We start from the raw sequence: 22,513 nt of genomic DNA, 5'->3' as shown, positions 1-22,513 counted from the left end.
CTATTTTGAACATTTACTGAGCACTTATAATGCGTAGGTCACAGAACTTGCCACTCGAATATTGCAAGGTGTAAGACAGAGGGTCTCCCTTCCAGGAGCCCATGTCCTAATGGGAAACATAGAAAAGTAATGAACTGCACAACACGATGTGTTATAATAACCAACCAATTCTCCTGGAGTTGACTCTGTCTCAGGGAACACCCTTTTTTTCTACAGTCAACCATGGCTCCATTGGACTTTCAGTGGCTAGTCACTGGGCCCTTCTTCCAAGATACCTCTGGACGAACTCAAACTGCTTGTGCTGGCCCCAGCCGAGCCCTTCACTGTTTGTACCCTCCAAGGACTCTAAGCGTTATAAGTAGAGCTCTGCAGAACAAACAATAGAAGTACAAAGGAGGGCAGAACTAAGTGAATGAGGCATCAGGGAAGCTCAGCTTTGAAGGAAGAATGGGGGTTCCCAGAGCAGACAGGATAAAGAAGGGAATTCTGGATATAAGGAATGTTGTTGTTGGTGTTGTTGTTGTCGTCGTCGTCGTCAGATGTTGTTGACTCAGTTCCTACTCTTAGGAACCTTAGACACAACAGAACGAAACACTGCCCAGGCCCCTGCCATTCTCTCAATTATTCTTACATTTGAAGGAATAGTACGTACAAAATACAGAGAGGAGTGGGGAGGTATGAGAAAGAAATTATATATTTTTCCTTATATAGCTAGAGTGTAATATACAAATGAGAGAGCAATGAGAGGAGAGACTGAAGGAAGTAGGCAAGAACCAAATTAGGAAGGATTCTATATTTGTTAATAATAAGGAACATATCCCTTATCTTTTTAAATATAGTTTTATTGACAATATGGCTCACTTTTATAGTTTAGTCATATTGATACGAGTTGTACAGTTACCTCCACAATCAGTTCCAAAATATTTTCTTCCCTCTTTGTGCTTGTTAGTAGCTTCTAATTTCCCTCCAACCCACACCCACACCCAATCTCCCAATAAGCTTCTAATTATTGTCTCTATAGTTTCACCCATCTTAGTCTTCATATACTAGAAAACATACTCACCAAAAAAGACCAACAATAATAACAAAATAAGCCAGAGGGAAAAAAATCCCCAATTGAGAAAGAAGCAGGGAGTATTAAAAACTAGAACATGTAGGTCAAAAGGGAGATCAATTGATCAGGGAGATCACAATGTAACCAATTTATACCTGCCATGGTTGAGTTTACCATATTCTCTGTCTGAGAGCAAAGCTATGCACATCACTCAACTGTGGTTAGCGGGGATTCATCAGGTAGGACTAAAAAGACATAGAGAACCCGCAAATGGATTTTGGGTTCCCACCACCTTCTGCAAATCTGGTACTCATGATTTTACCTCTGATAGCATTCCCTCCTTCACATTTGGATTTTATTGTTTACAATCCTCGAATCACACAGACTGGTGTACTGTAGTAGTAGCAGAAATGGAAAGGAGGAAACTAGTTCAACAAATTTTAGGAGATAGACTCAGTGGCAATGGATAGTTAATTGGATAAAGAGAATGAAAGAAAACAAAGAGGCTGGTTGATGCCTAGGTCTCAACTTGGATAACCGCATATACATTGTGAGGTTATTGTTGTTAGGTACCTCTGAGTTAGCTTCTCACTCATAGTGACCCAATGACCAACAGCAGAGTGAAACAGTGCTCAGTCCTGTGGCAACCTCACGATCATTTCTATGTCCTAGCGCAATATTGCAGCCACTGTATCAATCCATTTTGTGGCGGGTCTTACTCTTTCTTACCGCTCTCTGCTTTACCAAGCATGATGTCCTTTTCCAGGAACTGGTCTCTCCTGATGACATGCCTGAGGTAAATGAGACACTTTGAAGTCTCACTAGCCTCTATTCTAAAGAGCATTCTGGCTGTACAGATGTGGTTGTTCTTTGGGCAGACCATGATACTTTCCATATTCTTCCCCACCACCGGAATTCAAAGGCATCCATTCGTCTTCAGTCTTCCATATTCACTGGCCAGCTTTCACACGCCTATAAAGCATCCCATGGCTTAGGTCAGGTGCACCTTAGTCCTCACAGGTAACGTTCTTGGTCTTTAGCACTTTAAAGAGGTCTTGTGCAGCAGCAGATGTCCCCAATGCAACCTGTCTTTTGAATTCTTGGCTGTTGTTTCCATGCACGTTGGTTGTGACACACACACACACACACACACACACTAAAAGAAGGCGAGAACACAAAAAGAAGAGACTACATATAAATGATTAACTGTTTTAAGAGTGTGAGCTACAAGTGATGCATTGAAGTGTCTGCAGAGAACCCGCACCTAAGGCAGTCTCAGCATAATGCAAACAGGCGTTTCGGCTGTGGGTATGGCTGCAATTGCCCAAGGAAAATGACTGCCAGCAATAGTCCAGCATGGTCATAAGTCAGTATCGGTTTCTTCTGCACTGATGATTGTGAGATCAGGTCCAAACGAGTGGAAAATTCAAGTCCCTTTCTTATAGGTTTGCAGTATATTCTAGCGGCATGATTTCTTTTCTTTTCACCGAAGGAAGTAGATTACCTTCCTGATTGTGTTTTGCTAAGGTTAATATTAAAATTGAATGAGATTCCTTTTTCAGGAACTATTGCCAGGGGAGGGTACTCTGAAGTCAGACAGGTGAGTGCCAGGCATCAGGAAAAAGCCAGGCAGAGATGAAAACTTCACCATGGAGGACTCATAGAGGCCAGAGGGGAAGGAGCTCATTAAAGTCAGTCATCAAGTGCTTCTTTGATGCATTTGGAGTCAGTATGGACGGGACTGGTTGTACTACTCTGTTCACAGATGGACAAACTGAGGCAAAGTGTGACGCTCTCATTCGTTGTAGTAATACAGCGCATTTCACTGAAGTTCTCCTATGCCATGCCATGCCCACCTGCCTTCTTGATTGAACCATGAGAGAGAAATACAAATCCTGCCAACATTATTGTGTGGTAATTGCTTCTCTCTCTCTCCTCTCTCTCTCTCTCTCTCTCGATCTCGTTTTTCTGGTGCATAGGAATCATACATAAAGGGAATGGAGAAAATATGTTCATTTCCCAGCAGCCTTCAGTCATATCCACCATTATGGGCAATGGGCACCAGCGGAGTGTAGCCTGCACCAACTGCAACGGCCCAGCCCATCACAACAAACTCTTTGCTCCTGTCGCCTTAGCTTCTGGCCCTGATGGCAGCGTGTATGTTGGTGACTTCAATTTTGTAAGGCGCATATTTCCCTCGGGAAACTCCGTTAGTATTTTGGAATTAAGGTAAGTCTCCTCTAGTCTCCATGTGGGCTTATCGGATAAAGAAGCAAGAATAAGATAACATGAAGAGACAAGGGCTTTGCCAGAGGTGCAAAAATAATTAAACAAACAAACAAAGCAAGAAACCAGGAATGACCCAGGATATGGCAGTGGGTTAAGATGCAGGAATAGGGACTAAGGACATAGTCAAACATGACCATCCCTCCTACTTGAAGGAACCTTTGAGCACTGCTTTGGAGAACCAGGAAGTGTTGTCATCCCCATGTGTGTGTCTTCCCTGTGTGCAATGTCATCACTGACATGGATCTCAGTACTTCCAAGTGCTCAGGTAAGTCATTCACCTCCGCTTAGGCACCCCCCTGAGACTGATCCAAAGCACCTCTTCCGTTCCATCAGGTAGAGAGACTGACAAATGCAAAAGGAGAAACTTTCTAAGTAGTTGAGGTCCAACGTTTTAATAATGAAGAAAGGGGAAGTCTGTGATGGCTTAGCCTGATAAGAAGAAAGAACCAGTTGTTTGCCCTTGAAAACTCTACCTCCCTGTAAACGATTAGAGCATTTCTCTCGACCCCTTTCTCATTCTATTCTAGGGATTTTCTTGAGCACACCAAGACGTACGGTGACACCTTTAGGGAAGCATTCCAATCTTTGGGTAGTTACCCAAGATGACATAGACTCTGCTTTCATCTGCCGTTTCTCCTTTGTGAGAATATAAAACATAAACATGCCCTCTGGGGACATAGAGAAGGGGAACATCCATCTGCAGCCTCCAAGGGAGGGTATCTCTTCCCTGGATGAACTGGGAGAGCCTTCCTTCGAATCGGGTAGGGCAGCTGTGTCCCTAACACATGCCTTCAGAACAGTAGGCTGCAAATGACCCCCTGTGACAGAAGATGTTGCTGCTATCCTTGAAACTAGTTTGTAACATAATTGTGGGTGGAGCAATCACCTCAATGACCTGGAAAATAGTGACCAAAAACAGGGACTGAAAAAAATATACATCAGGATGGTAGGAACAGAGACATTCATTTAACCATGGTTAGGGACTCAGTGGCTAACCGGAAGGTCAAGGGTTCAAGTCTGCCAGCTGCTCTTCAGGAAAAAGGACCTGGGAATCGGCTCTGATAAAAGTTACAGCCTAGGAAACCCTATGGGCCATGCTTCTCTGCCCTCAAGAATGAGTCGGAACCTACTAACAGCACACAACATGTACAGAGCACCATCAAGGACAGTGCAAACATATAAGAAATCTTGGGACATTTTCATTTTGCATAGCGATCCCCAGTGGCATAGTAGTTGTGCTTTGGCCTACCTGCAAGGTCAACAGTTTGAAGCCACCAGCCACTCCCAGGGAGAAAGACAAGGCTTTCTACTCCCTTAAAGAGTAGCAGTCTCAGAAACCTACAGGGGCGGTTCTACCCTTTCCTATGGGGTTGCTATGAGTCAGAATCAACTTGATGGCAGCAAGAAGGGTTGTGATAGATGTATATATATTTTGCACACCAGCATGTACATCTGAATACAGTAGGACAATCCTCAACTTTTCCCCAGATTCTTTTGATTGCTTTGCTGAGAAACCTCTTGGTTCTTGGACTGAGCTATTCCTTTAGATCTAGCTGGGGAAATCTCCTAGGCCCACCCCCCTCCTCCATTTTTCCAATTAAGTCACTCCAGTTTTAATACATTTCTTAATTATAATTGCAAAGGCTGTCATAGGGAAGAAAGCTGTTAAATCCTTTGGCTAATAAAAAAAAAAGGATTGTGAAGTTGACTCTATACGCTGAAGGTGCTCCCGGGTCTGAGGAAGTCACACCTTCCATGGACCTGTCCCTCCTGTCACTGCAGCTCTTGGGGCCCCTGCTCACTGGAAAGTCAACCAAGGTCAAGATGGTTCTATGTTTGCATTTTGGAAAAGACTTACACAACATTCTACATTGTGTTCTCAACCACCACCGGGTTTCTACACATGGACAGAAATGCAAGATCCCAATGTTTTTAGTCCTGCAGGCATACAGACCTGTCTTGACTAGAAGATCTAGTACTTACAGCTCAGAGAAAAACAATTGAATTATCTATAAAAGCAAAAGCCAAAAGAATATGACTCTAAAGAAAACCTGGCTGAGTACAACCCTTTCCTTTGTAATTTAAATGCAAATGTACCTAAGGTGGAGCAATTGTCATTCATTGATGGGATTCTCTCTTGGTCAAGGATCCTTAACAGTTCACAAATTTGCCTTTGGTCCAAAGTCCCTTCTGACCTTCAACACAAAATCATTTGAAGAATAAAATAGAATAACTTTGGCCCCTCATTACAAAGTGATTTTCTCAGGAGAAGAAAAATTCGTTTCTGACAGTTTGAAGTATCGTCCAATGCCTCTATTCATTCTCACTCCACCACATGGTTCTCTCTCATTGCCATAGCCCTTCGAACATGGAGCTCTGCACACCCCCTATGCTGTCCACACACCCAGAGTCTGTCAGCCTTGGTCTCCCTAGCTGGTTTCTCTGAGCTGAAATCCTCTCGCTCAACTTGTACTTCTTGATTTAGTTTCAGACCCCTCTGAGAATCTCTGGAAGGCTATGGACTCTCTAACCCCCAAAGGCCCATTCCCACAAATTTGTATGTGTGTTTGCTTTCAGGGGCCACATATCTTGCCCTTTTCCATAACCCTGTCCTGATAGATGAAGTGTGTTCTTAGACTCGTGGCTACAGGCCCCTACATTACAGTTAAAGGAGAAAAGCCTTCCTTCAAGGCTCGGTGTTGTGATTGGCTAAGAGAGAAATAAGCTGATGAAAAATATACATGATTATTTTGATGTATTTGACAGGTCACTCACTAGTTGCTTGACTATAGCTGTCATGTTTATTCAGAAAGCATCATAGTTCTTATTAGATTCACCTTTTTTAGAAAGTATCTATCTTGATCAGTAGTCTATACATCATCACATTTTTCATATACAATTTGTGCAGTTAAATATGTCCCTTAGAGCGTGTCCAGCTTTAAACTTTGTGACGAGAACTCAGGTGATTTAAGGAGACCACGCTATCTTGAGAAGCATCGCGTTCATTGAGTGCTACTGTCTTTCGGCAGACACTTTGTTGTTAAAAGCGTTTCATTTCATTGCCCCACAGACCCTCCCAGTGCATCCTGTCTTCTGTTTTGGTTGAATGATCTGTTTCCTTGGAAACACCCATTAATGTAGTCATTATATCATTGATTGCATTTAAAATTGTGAGCGGAAGAGCAATATTGTCAACAGGTTTCTATAGCGAGGCATCTTCTAGGGCTTCGCCCTCTGGCAGATTACTCATTACATAACTTTCAACAATTAACTGCTCTCTTCTCTACTTCCCAATCCATGAAATTGACTTGATGTTTACATCAGAGCGTCCTCTCTCAATTTAACTCGTTTGGAGATCCACAGCTATGTAGTGCAACCCTCACAATTGGGAAAACCTTTCAGAAAAACCTGTCCCTGAGAGTTGTTCTTCTATATTTCTTTCTCTTCCTTCTTCTTTCTCTTGTCTTTTGGGCCACACTGAGCATTCCAGACCCAGAAGACTGGAAGACTACAGATCGGGCCTACCTTAGAACTCCTGACCTAAACTGGGCTTCGTTGAGCGTCTCTGCTCTGAGCACCAAAATAACTTCATGTTCGTGGGGTGCCAGTCATTTATGGCTTCCAGCTTGTTCCCCATGGGCGGAACAGGGGGAGAGAAGAGAAGTCAGTGGATGTCATCTCATCAGAAATCTGCTAAGAGCAACAATAGTATTTCTTGTTATTTAAGACTAGTGTACCCCTCTGTGCATTTACCAAAAATTGCAGCTGCACCTATACATCTCTCAGTGCTTCTTTCCAGGGGAAATTGAGAGGAGGTTAAAGAAATATGAAGAAGAAGAGAAGTTTGTAAGATACAGTGAACCCTCGTTTATCGCGGTTAATCGGTTCTAGACCCTACCGTGATAAATAAAATTCCGCAAAGTAGGATTCCTTATTTGTAAATCAAATATTTTCATAGTTAGAGCATAGAGGACATGAAAAAACACCCTTTAGTCACCATTACACTCGTATTACCCAATTTATTAAACGAAAAAGGGAAAATACAGTAAAACATTTTGGACGTTACAATTATCATTTATTATTTATTATATTATTTATGGCATCTAGTTTACAGTATTACATATTTCACATACAGTATTATTATACATAGTTCTTACAAATACTGTAATCAATGGCGTGCAACCTCCACGATTTTCTTGCCATCTTTGATCATATCCAAAAGTTTTACCTTTTCCTGGATGGTGAGCATCTTCCTCTGGTGCTTATTTTTATTGTCAGAAGGCTTAGAAGAAGCAGCTCGTTTAGGAGCCATCATAGGGCTTAGATAAAATTTCTTAAAAATCGCAAACAATTACAGTACACTGTACAAAAGCAAAAATGCATCTGATACGTAGCTCCGATACGTAGCGATGCAGACAGAAGCGTGTACAGTATGAGCCAATCAGTGGCAGTAATGACAGAGCATGCGCTGTTACTCAAAAACCGCGATAGAGTGAAGCCGCGGAAGTCGAAGCGCGAAGTGGCGAGGGTTCACTGTATATGCAATTTAATCAAAGAGAATTTCAAAAATTCATTATCTGAAGATGTTTTAAAGATCAATTCTACATGAGATAGTTGAGATCTTGGTTTCCATGGCCATTTGTTCTCACGATCAACTGTGACCCCTCCCCTCCCCACCAAACACACACCCCCACACACAAACACACATACACAAGGACTTCAAAACTTTGTGGGAATTTCCATTATCTTCTCATTCCATTTCTCCACAGACTTTTAATAGACCTTCACACACACACACACACACACACACACACACACACACACACGGGATATCATGGATTTGTGAATTTAGCATTAGAAGGATACACAGAGGTGAGCTCTTATTTAATCCACCATGTCGTCCACTGCCCAGCATATCCCTGATAGGTGGTCCTCCAAGCTGTGCTTGCTGGCTTTCAGTAACAACCCACTGCCCTTGAGTCAGTTCCAGAGTGGGACTGTTCCATAGCGTTCCGGAGACTTTCCTGTGGAATAGCTGGTGGTTCTGAACCACAGACCTTAGCAGCTCAATACTTATTCCACAGTGCTACCAGCACTCCTTTTTTTTCAAAAATGGAAAATTTAATTACCTCTCAAGACAGCCTATTGCATATTTGGAGAAGATCTCTTTATGCTAATCCATGAAACATCCACTAAGTAGTGGCAGATGTTGGCATCAGAAGTAGCATAAAAAAGTCACGTCCCTCTCTTACCTGACAACCATTTACAAATGTAAAGACAGCCCTTAGAGGCCCCTGCATTTGCTCTTCTTCAGTTTAAACACCCCCAAGCTCTCCAACTATTTCTCATCAATTATGACTTTGTTTCTTTGTCTTTGATTATGACCTCAGGGCCAGTTTTTCATCTCCTAAAACTAACGGGGATAATTATATAAGTAAAAATAGGAGACATCATATCAAGTGCTTTGCAGGAATTGAAATATGTAATATCCCTTTGCTCCCCTCTCATCTTCTAATTTCACAATTCTATTAGAAAATCCATTAAGCATGACTGGAAATGATTTAGTCTTTATATTTTAAAAAAAACTCATGCTGCTATTGTTCACGATTCTGTTATTCTCCAGATATTTATTTGGTCCTTTCCTAAAAATGAGAGAGAGGAGAAAATACGAGCCCGGTAAATGCTTCTTGGTGTCTTGAGTAATTTGGCCTCAACAAATGTCAATGTGACATGAAAATTTCCCTTGAGGTTTTATTGTTTCTTTTACAGTGACTGGTTAATATTTCCTACATGGTTCTCAGAATTTGACTCCTGTCATTGACTGGGGAGTAAAATTGGAAAAGGATCCATTTAGGGGCAGTTAGCCTGCTGAGGGGCTGTGTAACTTAGAAAGCGCCGTGCTAACGGAACAAATGGAAACTGGGATTTAAGAGCTCTGCTAATATTTGTGGAATGGTCAAGAAGGATCCAGAAGAACAAATAGTTGAAACCCTCCATGTAGATGAAATAGTTTGACCCCATGTTTTAGCAGCGACACTTAAAGAGTTCCCTCCACTCCAGCAAAACCACTTTCTTCGTTGGCCCAATGCTTCCACACTAGGAAATGTTTTCCTATCAGGAAAGACATTCTATCTCTAGGAGTCTGTGAGCATCAAGTCCTCTGTGAGAATGACCCCATCCAACGAGAATCAGCTATGATGAATTTATCACATTGCTTTTCAAAGGGACTGCTAGGCAGGCCAGAGCAGGGACCTGAAACACAGAACAGGTCAATTGCCATAAGGGACTAGCAGGTGGCGCCAGAGCACAGTGGGGAGAAGAGTTGTGGCTGAAGTTGGCTGGAGTTGGAAGTTCTAAGAAGTCAGTGACTGGCAGGACTGAGCACTAGGTGTTCACAGAAGACCAAGGAAAAATGAGCAGGAAGGCAAATGTTTCGGGCCAAAAAGAAAGAACCTGAGAACAACACTGTGAAAGAAGTGAAACATGAAAGACTACATATAATGGTCTATTTGTTTCAAATGTTCCAGAAGAGGCAGATCTGTAGAAAGAGAACATGGAGTAGTAGCAAGGGACCGGGTGGGGTGGGTGGGCTGGGGTTGGAATAAGTGTTAATGGGTTTCTTTGGGGGAGGTGATAACAATGTTTTGGAATGGGATCATGATGATGATGGCGATGACAACGGCAATGGTTGCACACCCCTGTGGATATTTTGGCAAGGACTAAATTGCACATTTTAGAAGGATAAATTGTATGGTGTGTAGATTATGTCGCAATACATATTTTGATGGCATAAAAAATCCTCATAAATGGCCCTGCCACCATCCTGATCCTGTGAAAATCATAAAAACTCAAAAGCCACTTCCATTGAGTCGATGCCACCTCATAGCGACCCTATAGGCCAGGGAAGACCGGTCTCTGTGAGTGTGCAAGACTGGAACTGTTCATGGGAGTAGAGAGCCTGTCTTTCTCCCTCGGAGTTGCTGGGGGTTTCGACCTGCTGACCTAGCTGATCGAAGCCCTATGAGTCACCACTATGCCACCAGGAGTCTTGCGAAAGTCATACATCAATGGAAAAACTCTCCTACCTACTTCCTTTCCTTGCAGAGGGGTCTCGGGGAGGAGAGGAGCCAGTCAGGGTGTGATGTAGCAACGATGAAAAATACAACTTTCCTCTAGTTCCTAAATGCTTCCTCCCCGCTCCCACTACCATGATCCGAATTCTACCTTGCAAGTCTGGCTAGACCAGAGGATGTACACTGGTACAGATAGGAACTGGAAACACAGGGAATTCAGGGCGGATGAGCCCTTCAGGACCAGTGGTGTGAGTGGTGATACTGGGAGGGTAGCAGGAGAGTGGGTTGGAAAGAGGGAACGGACTACAAGGATCTATATATGACCTCCTCCCTGGGGGATGGACAACAGAAAAGTGGATGAAGAGAGATGTCGAACAGGGCAAGATATGACAAAATAATAATTTGTAAGTTATCAAGGGCTCATGAGGGAGGGGGAAGGGGGGAGGGAGGGGAAAAAATGAAGACCTAATGTTGGGGCCTTAAGTGGAGAGCAAATGTTTTGAGAATGATGAGGGCAATGAATGTACAAATGTGCTTTACACAATTGATGTGTGTATGGATTGTGATAAGAGTTGTATGAGCCCCTAACAAAATGATTAAAATAAATAAATAAACAAGCCCTCTCCTACCAGGAGCAGTTCTTAAACTGCAAAGACCGTCCATCCCTCTTCTCTCCCACCCCTCCCTCATGGGAAGCTTCAAGTCAGTCAGTCGCCAGGTGATGAGGCCCAAAGATGGTCCCAGGCTCTTGTGAAAAGCTTATACCCTGGCCTCTGAGCAGCTAGGTAGACAGCCAACTTGACTGTGGTGGCAGCTCAATCCTAAATCCTTAACTAAAAGTAATTCTGAGACAGAACACTGGAAATAAATTCCCTCATTTTCCCTTACTCCCTCTGAGATGTTAATGAGAGGGGCTGTTCTGCATACTACTGGACATCTTTCCAAATTCACAGTGACGCGATTGGCAGGATCAGAAGCAGCTGCAAGAAAGCCAAGCCAGTCCCTGCTCCCCACTCGTTGCCATCGCCTACGAATTTCAAAGCCCTTTATAGCCACACAAAGGGCCTGTACCAGAAGAATCTGCTGCAGAGGCAAACATGGTTTAAAGAGGCCCTTCTAGGACTTCAGCCACTAAACTTCCTTCTGGAGGGTCAAGCCTGTTACCGGGATGAGAGTCAGCCTAGAGCACATTGGCCCTGTCCTTGGGAGGCCTTGACACCCAGCTGGTGTCTAGAGACAACGAAACACGTAGATGTGCAAATGCCCAAGGCCAGTTTTCTAATCCAAATTCCCCATCTGACCTTTTGACCTTTTGTGTCAACAAATAGGATGTGTATCCTTTTGAGTCAGGCCTGGGAAATAGATAAATCAGGCGGTCTTGACCTTGCCCCAACAGGTAAAACTGCAAAATGGTCCTCTGTAAACAAAACTGAATCCCTAGGAGCAGATGGCTTAAAATTGAGATAATTGTGCATTATCTCTTCTTGCCTGGCATTCCACAGTGCAACATCATTTTCTAGTTTAGATAAAGGTTGTTTGTTGGTTGGTTGTTGTTATTGTTGTTGTTAAGACCACAAGGGCCCAATTTCAAGGGATGATCATTAGTGTTTTCAATTCTGGGCAGACCTGACCCAGAGTCAGGCCTGTACAGTCTGAGACGTCTCAGACCAGGTCCCGAATGAAATGCCCGAGGCACTATTATATCCTAAGAGGCTTCCAGATCCCAGCCCACTGCCCCCCTCAAACTTTCGGCTGCTTCTGGCCTGAGACTTCTGTTTTGTCCACCCCAGTCACCCACCTGGAAGAAGGGCGACTAGAAGATACAAGGCTTAATCCTTGAAACGTGTGACATTTTATTGAAGCCTCCCTCTGTGAAGTGGCAGTTTGGATGCCTGGAATATTCTGGCTTGGTCTAGGAGAAAAACTTTAGACTTAATATATATATGTATATAATATATATATATATATATATAAACTTTAGGCTTAAATATATATATGTATAGTGTTGCTAAGTGGCAGGCACAGCTCCCTCTTATGAGACCAGAGAAGTGACTTTGGGTTAGGGTTGGGATAGCTATTGTCCCCAAGACTTGGTAACCAAATCCTTTGGAGAGGGTGGTTATGGCTGTCCTAACAGGGTCTACAAGTGGGTTCAGATTTTAAAGCCCATCAGATTCCCCCGTGGATTTAGTCAACACTAAAATGCCCTGGTTCCACCCCACCAGAGATTCCGAGTCAGTACAAATGGGTTCCTTGGTGAGGCCCTGGTTGGCACGCTCCACTGCTAACCAAACAGTTGGAGATGCGAATCCACCTGGCAGTCCCTCCAAAGGAAGAGCTGGTGATCTCCTGGAGAAAAATCAGTCCTTGAAACCCCCGAGTCGTGCCGCTTTACATTGAGTCTCCATGAATTAGAGTCAGCTCCGGGCCAATGGGTTTTACTCGGCAAGACCCCCCAGGGAACTGTGCCTGAAGCAAGAACACCAGGTAATGCTATGCAGATGGTCCAGGGAGAACCTTGCCGTAGCGTTTCGTCAGCACAGCAACGAGGATACCCAATCACCTTGACCCCATCCTTAGGAAAGGACACCAAGAGAGATGAGGTCAATGTGGGGTTACACCTGTGATCACGTGATCCCTGTGGCATCTCACGAAAAGCTGCAAACTGGGTTCAGAATAGGTGTGTCTGGTACGATGTGACTTGTTGGATGATTCTGATGACTCTCTATTTGCTTTTACTTGCAACTCGCGGACACCTGTACACCCTAGAAACAGAGATACCAGACATAGGTAAGCCAATCCTCTGGGCAGCTGCCTAATACCCCCTCTGGCCTCAGAGGTCACATCCCAGTGCTGTGCTAACAGGGAAATCTTGCTTACTAAGTAAGCTGGAAGGAATGATATGAAAGTAAAACTGGGAGTTATGACGCAGGTAAGTGTCTTCCAAGAGGAGGCGTCTCCAAGAAGTGGGAACTGATTGGAGAAGTGGAACACACAAGAGGAACAGGATAAGAAAACGCTGGCAATTCAGCACTCAACAGAAAAGCAAGGCCTTGTTTCTCATTAGGTTACCTTAGGCGAGATTACACGGGAATCTCTATGTTCAGAGGGATTTCGTGTTTGCTGGTTGCGGTAGGGAGAGAGATCAATCAGCACCCTCCCTAGATTCCAGACCTATAGTGACAAGGGTATGAAAGAGACCTCTATGACACTGGGTTGTCTAGAGAAACAAAGCCAGTGACACGCATATATGTGTGGAAGAGAACTTTCTAACAAGAAGTCATTTTATATCAAAAAGGCATCCCAGCCCAGTTCAACTCAAGTCCATGAGTGAGGTGCTGGCCAGAGCCCTCGTCAGCCTCGTGGAGCTGCAGGTCGATGGCACCGAAAGGGAAAGCAGGAAACAGGGAGATCACAGGCCGGTGGGTGAAGAGTTGTGGGGCTTCAAAGTTGGTGGGGACACAGCAGGGCACCCACAATTCTCCAGGTTGGCTCCAAGGGTCAGCAAGCCACCCACATGGGCTGCCCTGGAGGTGGACAGATCCACAGCAAGGATGAAGGTGAAGGGGGCAAAAAGAAGTTCCCAGTTTCTCTCTAATGAAAAGTCCATGCCCCCAAGGAGGCATCACCAGGCCACCACTTCCACACAAGTACCACCAAGTTGACAGAAACTCTAATGGCCACAAAACCTGACCATGAGGATTGTCAATCCAATTTCCTCCCTTATGTCTATTATGTCACGTCAGGGTTTCAGTTTCTTCCCAACAGAAAGAAGTTAATCAAAAATCCTTATAACTGGCCACTCACCGACAACGCACATATTGCTGAAATTAATCATAATGAGTAGTTCTATTCAATTTGTTTATGCATTACACTTGTCAAAATTACCTGAAATTGCAAAGGAGAAAATTGAATTTGTTCATTCCCGAATGCTGATTGTCATCAAGATGGCACTGATCGGGTCTTTAATTTGGATTTCGTCTGGGAGATGCCACTTCCTAAATGCCAGTGCACGAGATCAGCCTTGCTACTTTGGCATAACTGATTCCTTAAGCAAATTAAGCCGGCTGTCAAATTGCTTACTGGTAAAGTGTTGCATAGTATTAATTACAAGCATTAGTTGCCCATTTTACAAGCTATGTGGCTTTAACTAGCATGAATGAAGTGATCTTTACTAAGTTGAAGGGCATTGCTTGAATGTAAAATGAACCAGAAGGTGACAATTAGTCAGCACCAGCACTACGAAAATCCCTTTGCCATGCTCACATCTCAATGCCCACTTCAACACCAGGGATTCAAAAGAATTGCACCCAAGTCCTGTGGGCATTCAGCAAGGCTTTCTCTGGCCTGGCATGTTGTCAGAAGGTAGAGAGAAACCAGTCTCAAAAGAGCTGAAGTGCACTTGAGAAATGGCTTGAAAAGGCAAGAAAAGACACATATATCTTTGGAGGGGCCCTTTCTGACTGCTGGCAGTCAAGAAGCTAACATTAATCAGAGTTGAGTTTGGTGTGTTAGGCTGTTCTGTTTTCTAAAGGCCAGTGCACAAGGTTTGAACCCAGCCACATAAGAGGTGTTGCCCCTTGAGACGAAGGTAGGAAGTCTTTCTTTCTTTCTGTCTGTCACCTTCAGAACAAAAATAAGATATTTTGCACACATGTGATCGGATCTCTTCTTAGTCCAAACACAGATTTGTCAGTGACCCTGGGAAAGTCCCCAATGGGCTTGGGCTTCCCCAGCTGAGACGGAAGGAGAATGATAATTGTAACTTCCCTCACAGGCACTTGGGGGATATTCAATAATGGATGAAGGTAATGCATTCCAGAGTGCTTCTGCACGAATACCATTTCTCTTGGAAAAATAGCCTGTGGACTCTTCCTAAACAAAGCATGATTAAGCTGCCTCCATTGGGGTCTCTTGAAAACTGATTACCAAAGAAACGAAGGTGGTTTTGTGGGAAGGTGGTGAGCCTTCCCTACGCTAGAAAGAGCTTAGGGCAAGGGAGAGATTTTCCTCTGAAGGAAGAATTCCACGAAAAATGTACAGACTTTTTCTCGAACCCCTCAAAAGTAGTCCTTGTGACAGAGCTGCTTGGTCTACTATGACTGCCAAATTAATTCTGGAATCGGTTGGGGCCCTTAACAGCTTACTTACAGCAACTGTCCTGATAGTCCTAGGGTTGAAGACACCCCTGGCATCCACCGGTTTCTCTAGTTTGATGAAGGTAAGTAGGAAAACAGCGAGTATGCCAACAGGATCTGATTTTTTTTTCCCCAATGAAAAACTGAAACCTGAATCTCAGCTTTCTATCATTAACATACTTAAATTGGCTTATAGGACAAATACATTTCCGAATACAAGGAGGAACATACCACTTCCTAAGGGTGTCTTAGCCATTCTGAAGACCTTGGCCTCTCCATTTTTGCTTGGCTAAGTAATCAAAGCCTGAACCCTGGAGTGTCTTCGCTGATTTCCTGGCCTCCAGTGGGGTTGTGTTCAGCACCTACTGAACCTCAACCCTGGCAGGCTCCCTCTCTGCACTGGGAATAGAAAGATGACTGCATGTGCTGAAGAGAGAAGGATGACTACCCTGCCGATAAAGCACTCACAGGATAGTTGGGGGAGAGAGAGGGAAATGTAAGCACATGAACGCTGATGCCCGGCACCCACATCTTGGTATCTGATACTGCTCAGCAGTAAAAGAGACTTGGAGAAATGGCTGATTCTTGCACTGAGGCAGTAAGTAGACATGATGAACTTGGAGCAACTATTGTGCTATTAAATAAAGAAAGGCTTAAAAAAGGTTTATGCCTATCATAATGGAGGGCTGTCAGAGATATACAGAAATCAGCTGAAAGTGCTTCCTATAGCCAGAGCTGAATAATTTGAACAACAAACTATATCAAGTAGTATTGGATTATAACTCAAAATAGAAAATAAATATTCATGAGTTCATACCGATATAAATAAATGGTGGTATACATAAATAAATGGAGGAGATGAGACAAAACTGCCAAGCAGAAAAATTCTAAATAATATACCTAGATAATTTGCCCTGAAGGAGTTGGAGCATAACTTCCAATCCCTGAGGGTGGGCTGTGCATAGTGACTTCCTTCCCAAAAGGACAATATGAAAAGTAGTGGGAATGAGTAACTGGACAGTGGAGAAATCTTACAAACACTACATCAGCCAGGTGTTGAAGGTCACCATCAACAGTGCTAAGTCAAATTGATTGAATGTACCCTTGATAGGAAATGATGAGAATGTGGGAATGACATTTTACCTGTGTGGTCATCCTCTTAAAGACCCCACAATGCTTGTCGAACTGTGAGAAAAACATCAGACGTATTTCAGTCGAGGAGCATCCCACAAAAGACCTGGTCAGTCCTCAAAACTGGCAAGGTCACTGAAAACAAAGAAAGTCTGAGAAACTGCCCCCAAGGAGACATGGCGACTAAATGTCACGTGATACCCTTCGGTAAAAACTAAGGAAACCTGGAAAAGTATGGCCTTTAAGTAATCATTATAATCAAAGGATGTTAATACGGTGCTGCTAGATTGGGTACTTCTCTCTGAACATTTCTTACCCTCATAACTTCTCTCTGGTAACATTTGTGACTGATGACAGTCCTAGCTGTTTACTGCTCTGTCTCTCCCACTAGACTGCGAGTTTCATGCAGACAGGGGCTGTATCTTATACACAGGTAGGTCTACAGACCATGGCGTTGTCCCTGGGCACAGTGAATGTACTCAGTGGATGTTTCTCAATGAATTCCTGAACAAATTCAGGATACAGCATGAATGGTGCCAGGGAAGGAGTGACTAGTCCCAGTGAGAGATGCTGGAGTCTTAGACTGACAGCAGAGATAAAGAGAGGTGGGAAAATTGGAGAAGAATTTGGGAAGCCCAATCAATAAAACATGTTGATGTGGGGAATCGTGGAAAGAAGAGGTCATACAGAATGGCTTCTGGTGTCTGGCGTAGAGACAGGGTGCTAGACCGAGTTCAAGGCATGAGAAGAGCAGAGAGAAATCAGACAAGTTTCCTGTCTCCATGAGCTCAAAGTCTCCTTGAGAATAGAGGCGCTTACACAAGGATTTCCCCCGTGATATGTAATCTCCAAGGTAAATTTAGGCAAATAGCCCAGACTGGAGATTCAGGGGAGACTTTCTTTATGAGTTGACACCTGAGTAACGCGTTAATGGGTGAGTGAGAATTGACTGAGTGAAGAAAGTTCAGGTACCACACAAGGAAACATTCAAAATGGTTTTTTGAAGCTGAGAACCAAATGATTGATATTTGACTTCGCTCTGGAGGCCGGGGGTGGGGAGCAGAGTTAAGATGTCAAAGACATCTCCTATCAACCAAACTATACGAAATACTTTTGAACTAAAGAAATGGTAAAAGAAGGGGGGGTAGAAGGGCTAGACAGAAGAGAATGGTTCTGAAAGCTAATTTGTAAACACAGTTTCACATGGAGAGGAAAGGAGAGATTAAGGACAACGTCCCAAATTAGGACTTGGATGATGTCCCTGGTCCACGAATCTAAAAGCAAAGTATCCCCCAACCAAAGTTACTGCAGCCATGGGGAACGAAATGAGAGTAGGAAGAATCAAAATTAATGAATGAGCTCAGCCATCGATGCAGATGAAAGTAGCACAAGCCATCCCATGTGAATCTGCAGCTGAAGAGTCAGTCATACCCCAAATCCACAGTCAGTGAGCTTGAGTGTGACCTGTGGAAACATGGCTGATTTCGATGACAACAAGGAAAGGGGTTCAATCTAAGTTGTTCTCTTGGGTCCTGAAAGAACAAAGAATGGGTCCGAGAAATGCGATGACCAAATTGCACAAGGAAAATGTGGCAGTGTATCTCCAGCACAGTCCTCCCTGAAGCCACCTCTTCCACTTTTATGCGCATCTCTTCATTTGCAACAAGAGCCTGGGAAGATGGTAGCGTCCCCAGTGAAGTAGGGAGCTCTGGAAGAGAAGTAAGTTTTGATGGATGGAGAAAGCAGGAAAAGAGATGCAAATCTATGTGGGGTTGATTGAGTTTCAGATTGAGACATCCAGGAAGTCATCTTGTAGGTCAGTCAGTGTGAGTAAAGGGGTCATTGGGATTTTTCTCTGTTCTGTTTCTTTCTACCCCCAGGTGGATAGCATTTAAGTGGCAGCATCCTTACAAGTTAGCAGTACACACTGAATTTTTAATATATAACCAGCCCCAATTCTAGGAAAACAAAATATAAGCATTGTATGTATAACCATTACCCAGCTCCTCAGTACAAAAAAAAAGGAAGATCCATCAATTCTTTCATCTCGTAAGAGATCTTTTCCATCTGTGATCAAAGGCGGACCCCAGGGGGTGCATGTTGAACAAATTGCTTTGAATAACTTTGCTTTTCTCTTTCTCAGCACAAGTCCTGCTCACAAATACTATCTGGCTATGGACCCTATGTCTGAATCGCTTTATCTCTCAGACACCAATACACGAAAAGTCTACAAGTTGAAATCTCGTGTGGAAACAAAAGACCTGTCCAAGAATTTTGAAGTGGTGGCAGGAACAGGTGACCAGTGCCTTCCCTTTGACCAAAGTCACTGTGGAGATGGCGGGAGAGCGTCAGAAGCTTCTCTGAACAGCCCTCGAGGTAAATAATAATAATAATAATAAATTTAAGATTAAAATCCTTTTTGTCATCTAAAGATTTCATTTGACTTCTTAAAAACCATTTTGAGCTATCTAAGAATTCTGTTTGACTTCTTACAAAGCTAACATTGTAAGGGGCTCTGTTGTCGCAGTAGTTAAGTTTTGGACTGCTAACCGAAAGGCTGGTAGTTCAAACCCACCAGCCGCTCTGTGGGGAAAATGATGAAGTGTTTCTGTAAGGATTGACAGTCTCAGAAACCCTAAGGAGCAGTTCAATTGTGTCCTGTGTGGTGTGGGCACTATGCATCAGAATGACCTCTAACACATTCTTCTTGATGTTCTGCCTCTAACAGACATCTTCTCTGAAGTTACCTCAGAAAGTAGGCACTTCTGGGACGAATTGACAGCCAGTATGCATTAGTATAGCCAAATGTGTTATTAGAATATGGAAATGTTTCCTTTTTGGTTGATCAATAGCTATTGTCTGAAGCCCCATTGTGTCTCCCCTGACCCCCTCAACTTCTCCTCAGGGATTGCCTCTTTGTAATGCCCCACAATTCAGTAGCTCAAGGTGAACTCCTTGGTTCAGCAGGGAGCTCTCAGACTCTGTCACTGCAGTGGTTCATATTAGAGCTGTACCCACCTTTTAAGAAGCACTAGTGGCACAATGGTAAATCGTTTTGGATACCTCAAAGACCCTAAACATTCCTGACTTTTGCAAAGCCACTGTAACTAAAGCCTTCTTCAGTCAATTGACCTAAATCATTCTTGAAGTTACTTAGGTTTTTCATTCATTCCACCAGTAGGATAAGAAATTCCATTACTTGGATTTGCCTTCTGTGGGTATGAGGCCTTAACGTTTCCATGTCCCAGTTTTACTACGCAATCTTCAAGGTCCAGCCCTCAATCATAGTGCTCAAACTTTCGTGTGAAGGAAAAAAACAGTGTGTGTTCATCATTTTGTACATTTGGATCCCATTGTCATCTAGCCGCTCAGCTGAAGGATCATCAACATTTCAGACTCACCTCACACACCAGGAGGCTGAAAACATAGAATTAAAAAATAATGGTATCTTTCCATGAACTTTTTGAAGCACCCTTGTAGCATCTACCCTAGCTCCTTAATTATTTAGTGACTTGTTTCTTCTCCAAGATCTCTTTTCCGCAGCCATAAGAGTGGGTTTTGTACAGTCGCTGTCTGTTGTGGTTCTTAAGGATTGCCACACAAGTAATCCACAGGGGTTGCAGAGAACTCTGAACATTAAGATTGCCGTGAATATCCTTGTAGAAGTTTTTCTTTATGCAGATCACATATTTTATTCCTTAAAAACTGAGTCATATTACACAATACTCTTCCCTAACCTGCCTTTCACATTTAATGCATTATGAACAGTTTTCCAGGCCAATAAATACAGTGGGGTCAATGTGCTTAATTTGTTAGGTGGTCACTTATTATTTCAAATATTAAGTGGCTGCTGTTTAACCATTTGACATTTGCCATATTGGTATTAAATTCTAGTATGCTCAGAGTTTAAAGCCTTTTCTTCAGGATTAAATTCAAGGCCTCTGTCTTTCATGAAGCCCTCCCATTTAACCCTAACTCATTAAATCTGCATTTCTTTAACACCCTCTAAACTACCCAATAAGCACTTAATGTTATTTTTTCTTTACTTTTCAGTTCTTTCATGAATGAGAGATTGTTTTCCTCTCCAACCAAAATACTTGAGATGAGAAACTACATCAAATATTTTTTTTGAATCTTCCTCAACTCTCCCACTCCCTGCTACTTCTAGCACAGCATGAAGGCCACTCACTATCTGCATCTGTTGGACAATTCATCAATTAGTTAATTCTTGCCTATACTAAGAAATTCTGATGCCATAGTGGGTTACACATTGGACTGCTAACCACCAGGCCAGCAGTTCAAACCCACCAGCCACTCTGGGGGAGAAATTTGAGGTTTTGTGCTTTCATAAAGATTCTTAACCTCAGACACGCAAGGGGGCAGTTCTACTCTGTCCTAGAAATAGATGTACTCTGAGTTGGGACCAACTCCATAGCAGTGAGTTTACCTGAGAATAATTTCAGTGTCCCTTTCAGGGAGTGACTTTTTTCCTAAGAAAACATTAAGTCCTCATGTACCCAAGTGTTCAGAAATGTTCCTTCTCCCTCCTATCCCAGCTCTCCTTTCTGACATTCGCGTTCCTTCCACAGACTAAACCTAGCCCCCTGCCACTGAGTGAGTCCAAAGTAGGACCGCCACACCCTTTCCCTTGGGATTCGAACCATCGGCCCTTTAGTTAGCAACCAAACACTGAACCGCTATGCCACCAGGATGACAATAGATCTTGTTGAGTGACTAAATAACCCAGGTGTAACATATAATCAGCTCATCTTTCAACGAAATACATCAGACGAGATCCCAGCTATTAGATGGGTTTAACACTCTTCTTCTTCTTCTTCTTCTTCTTTTTCTTTTTTTTTAAATCATTGTATCATGGGTTCGTATTGTACACCACTTATCACAAGTCATCCATCCATTGGGTCAAGCACATTTGTGTACATATGTTGCCATCATCATTTTCAAAACATTTTCTACTTGAGCCCTTGGTATCAGCTCCTCTTTTTATAGGTTTCACACTCTTGCAGGTATGCTAGGGGTTTCTGCACAGAAAACGGACAGGGATCAAGCTTGCACTGTTCCCACAAATTGACATTTTGAGTTGCTGAGTTGCTGCTAGTATGAAAACCACTCATCACACCTACCACCTTCTATGTGCCACGTAGAGAAGGCATATCTCAGCTTTCCAAAGACAGCAAAGAATTGGCTCAGTGCCACTTTGTTGGTGTTGTTGTTGCAGTTTGGACTCAGAAAGCAGCAATAATAGAGTCCTGATGAACAGGATTTACATGAACCCTTGAAGCATCGGTAATGAGAGTGCCAAGATTTATATATCTCGTAAACTTAATATGAAGCTGCGGTTTTCTTCCTGTCTTAGCTAGTAGTGCATTTTCCTTTGGCTTCATTTACTCCTCTTTCTATCCAAGAGTGGCCTTTACCATAATGGGCACACTCTATTCATCCCTAAGCAGTAAGGGGTCCTAAGAACATCTGGCCCTGGCTTCAGACAGCTGAATATCTAATCCATCCAGGTCAGCATTCACATAATGCCCTGATGCTGATGTTGAGAACATCTGCTCTGATCCAGTGGGTGAGCTCAAGATGCTTAACCGAGGGAGGGGGAGGGCATGGCTCAGACTTAGGAGCCCCCACATCTCCTTCAACCATGTTAGCAGGATTTGAAGACTCTATTAGTGATCCTCACAATCACCCAGATGGCAGAACCTATGTCCAGACATCAGTCACTCCGCACATGCTGGTCAGACCACTTAGGAGCCCAGCTAGGTCACCTCACTCTATGCCAAATATAGACAGCATTCACCCTTGGCAGT

General features: G+C 43.3%; 1 protein-coding gene across 1 annotated transcript in view; it reads left to right on the top strand.

The window, feature by feature from the left end:
* Positions 1 to 22,513, top strand: part of TENM1 (teneurin transmembrane protein 1) — a 406,739-nt gene that overhangs the window by 262,308 nt on the left and 121,918 nt on the right. The window contains exons 17-19 of the mRNA XM_004713061.2: positions 3,034 to 3,283; positions 13,186 to 13,206; positions 18,829 to 19,061. Of these exons, the coding sequence (XP_004713118.2) occupies positions 3,034 to 3,283; positions 13,186 to 13,206; positions 18,829 to 19,061 (504 nt within the window). The remainder of the gene's footprint in view (positions 1 to 3,033; positions 3,284 to 13,185; positions 13,207 to 18,828; positions 19,062 to 22,513) is intronic.

The sequence above is a fragment of the Echinops telfairi genome, unplaced genomic scaffold (assembly GCF_000313985.2).
Source record: "Echinops telfairi isolate 266 unplaced genomic scaffold, ASM31398v2 ScPeMD7_6080;HRSCAF=6971, whole genome shotgun sequence".
NCBI classification, from domain to species: Eukaryota; Metazoa; Chordata; class Mammalia; order Afrosoricida; family Tenrecidae; genus Echinops; species Echinops telfairi.
Note: the sequence above shows the minus strand (reverse complement) of the source record. Positions and strands in the feature narration are given on the sequence as shown.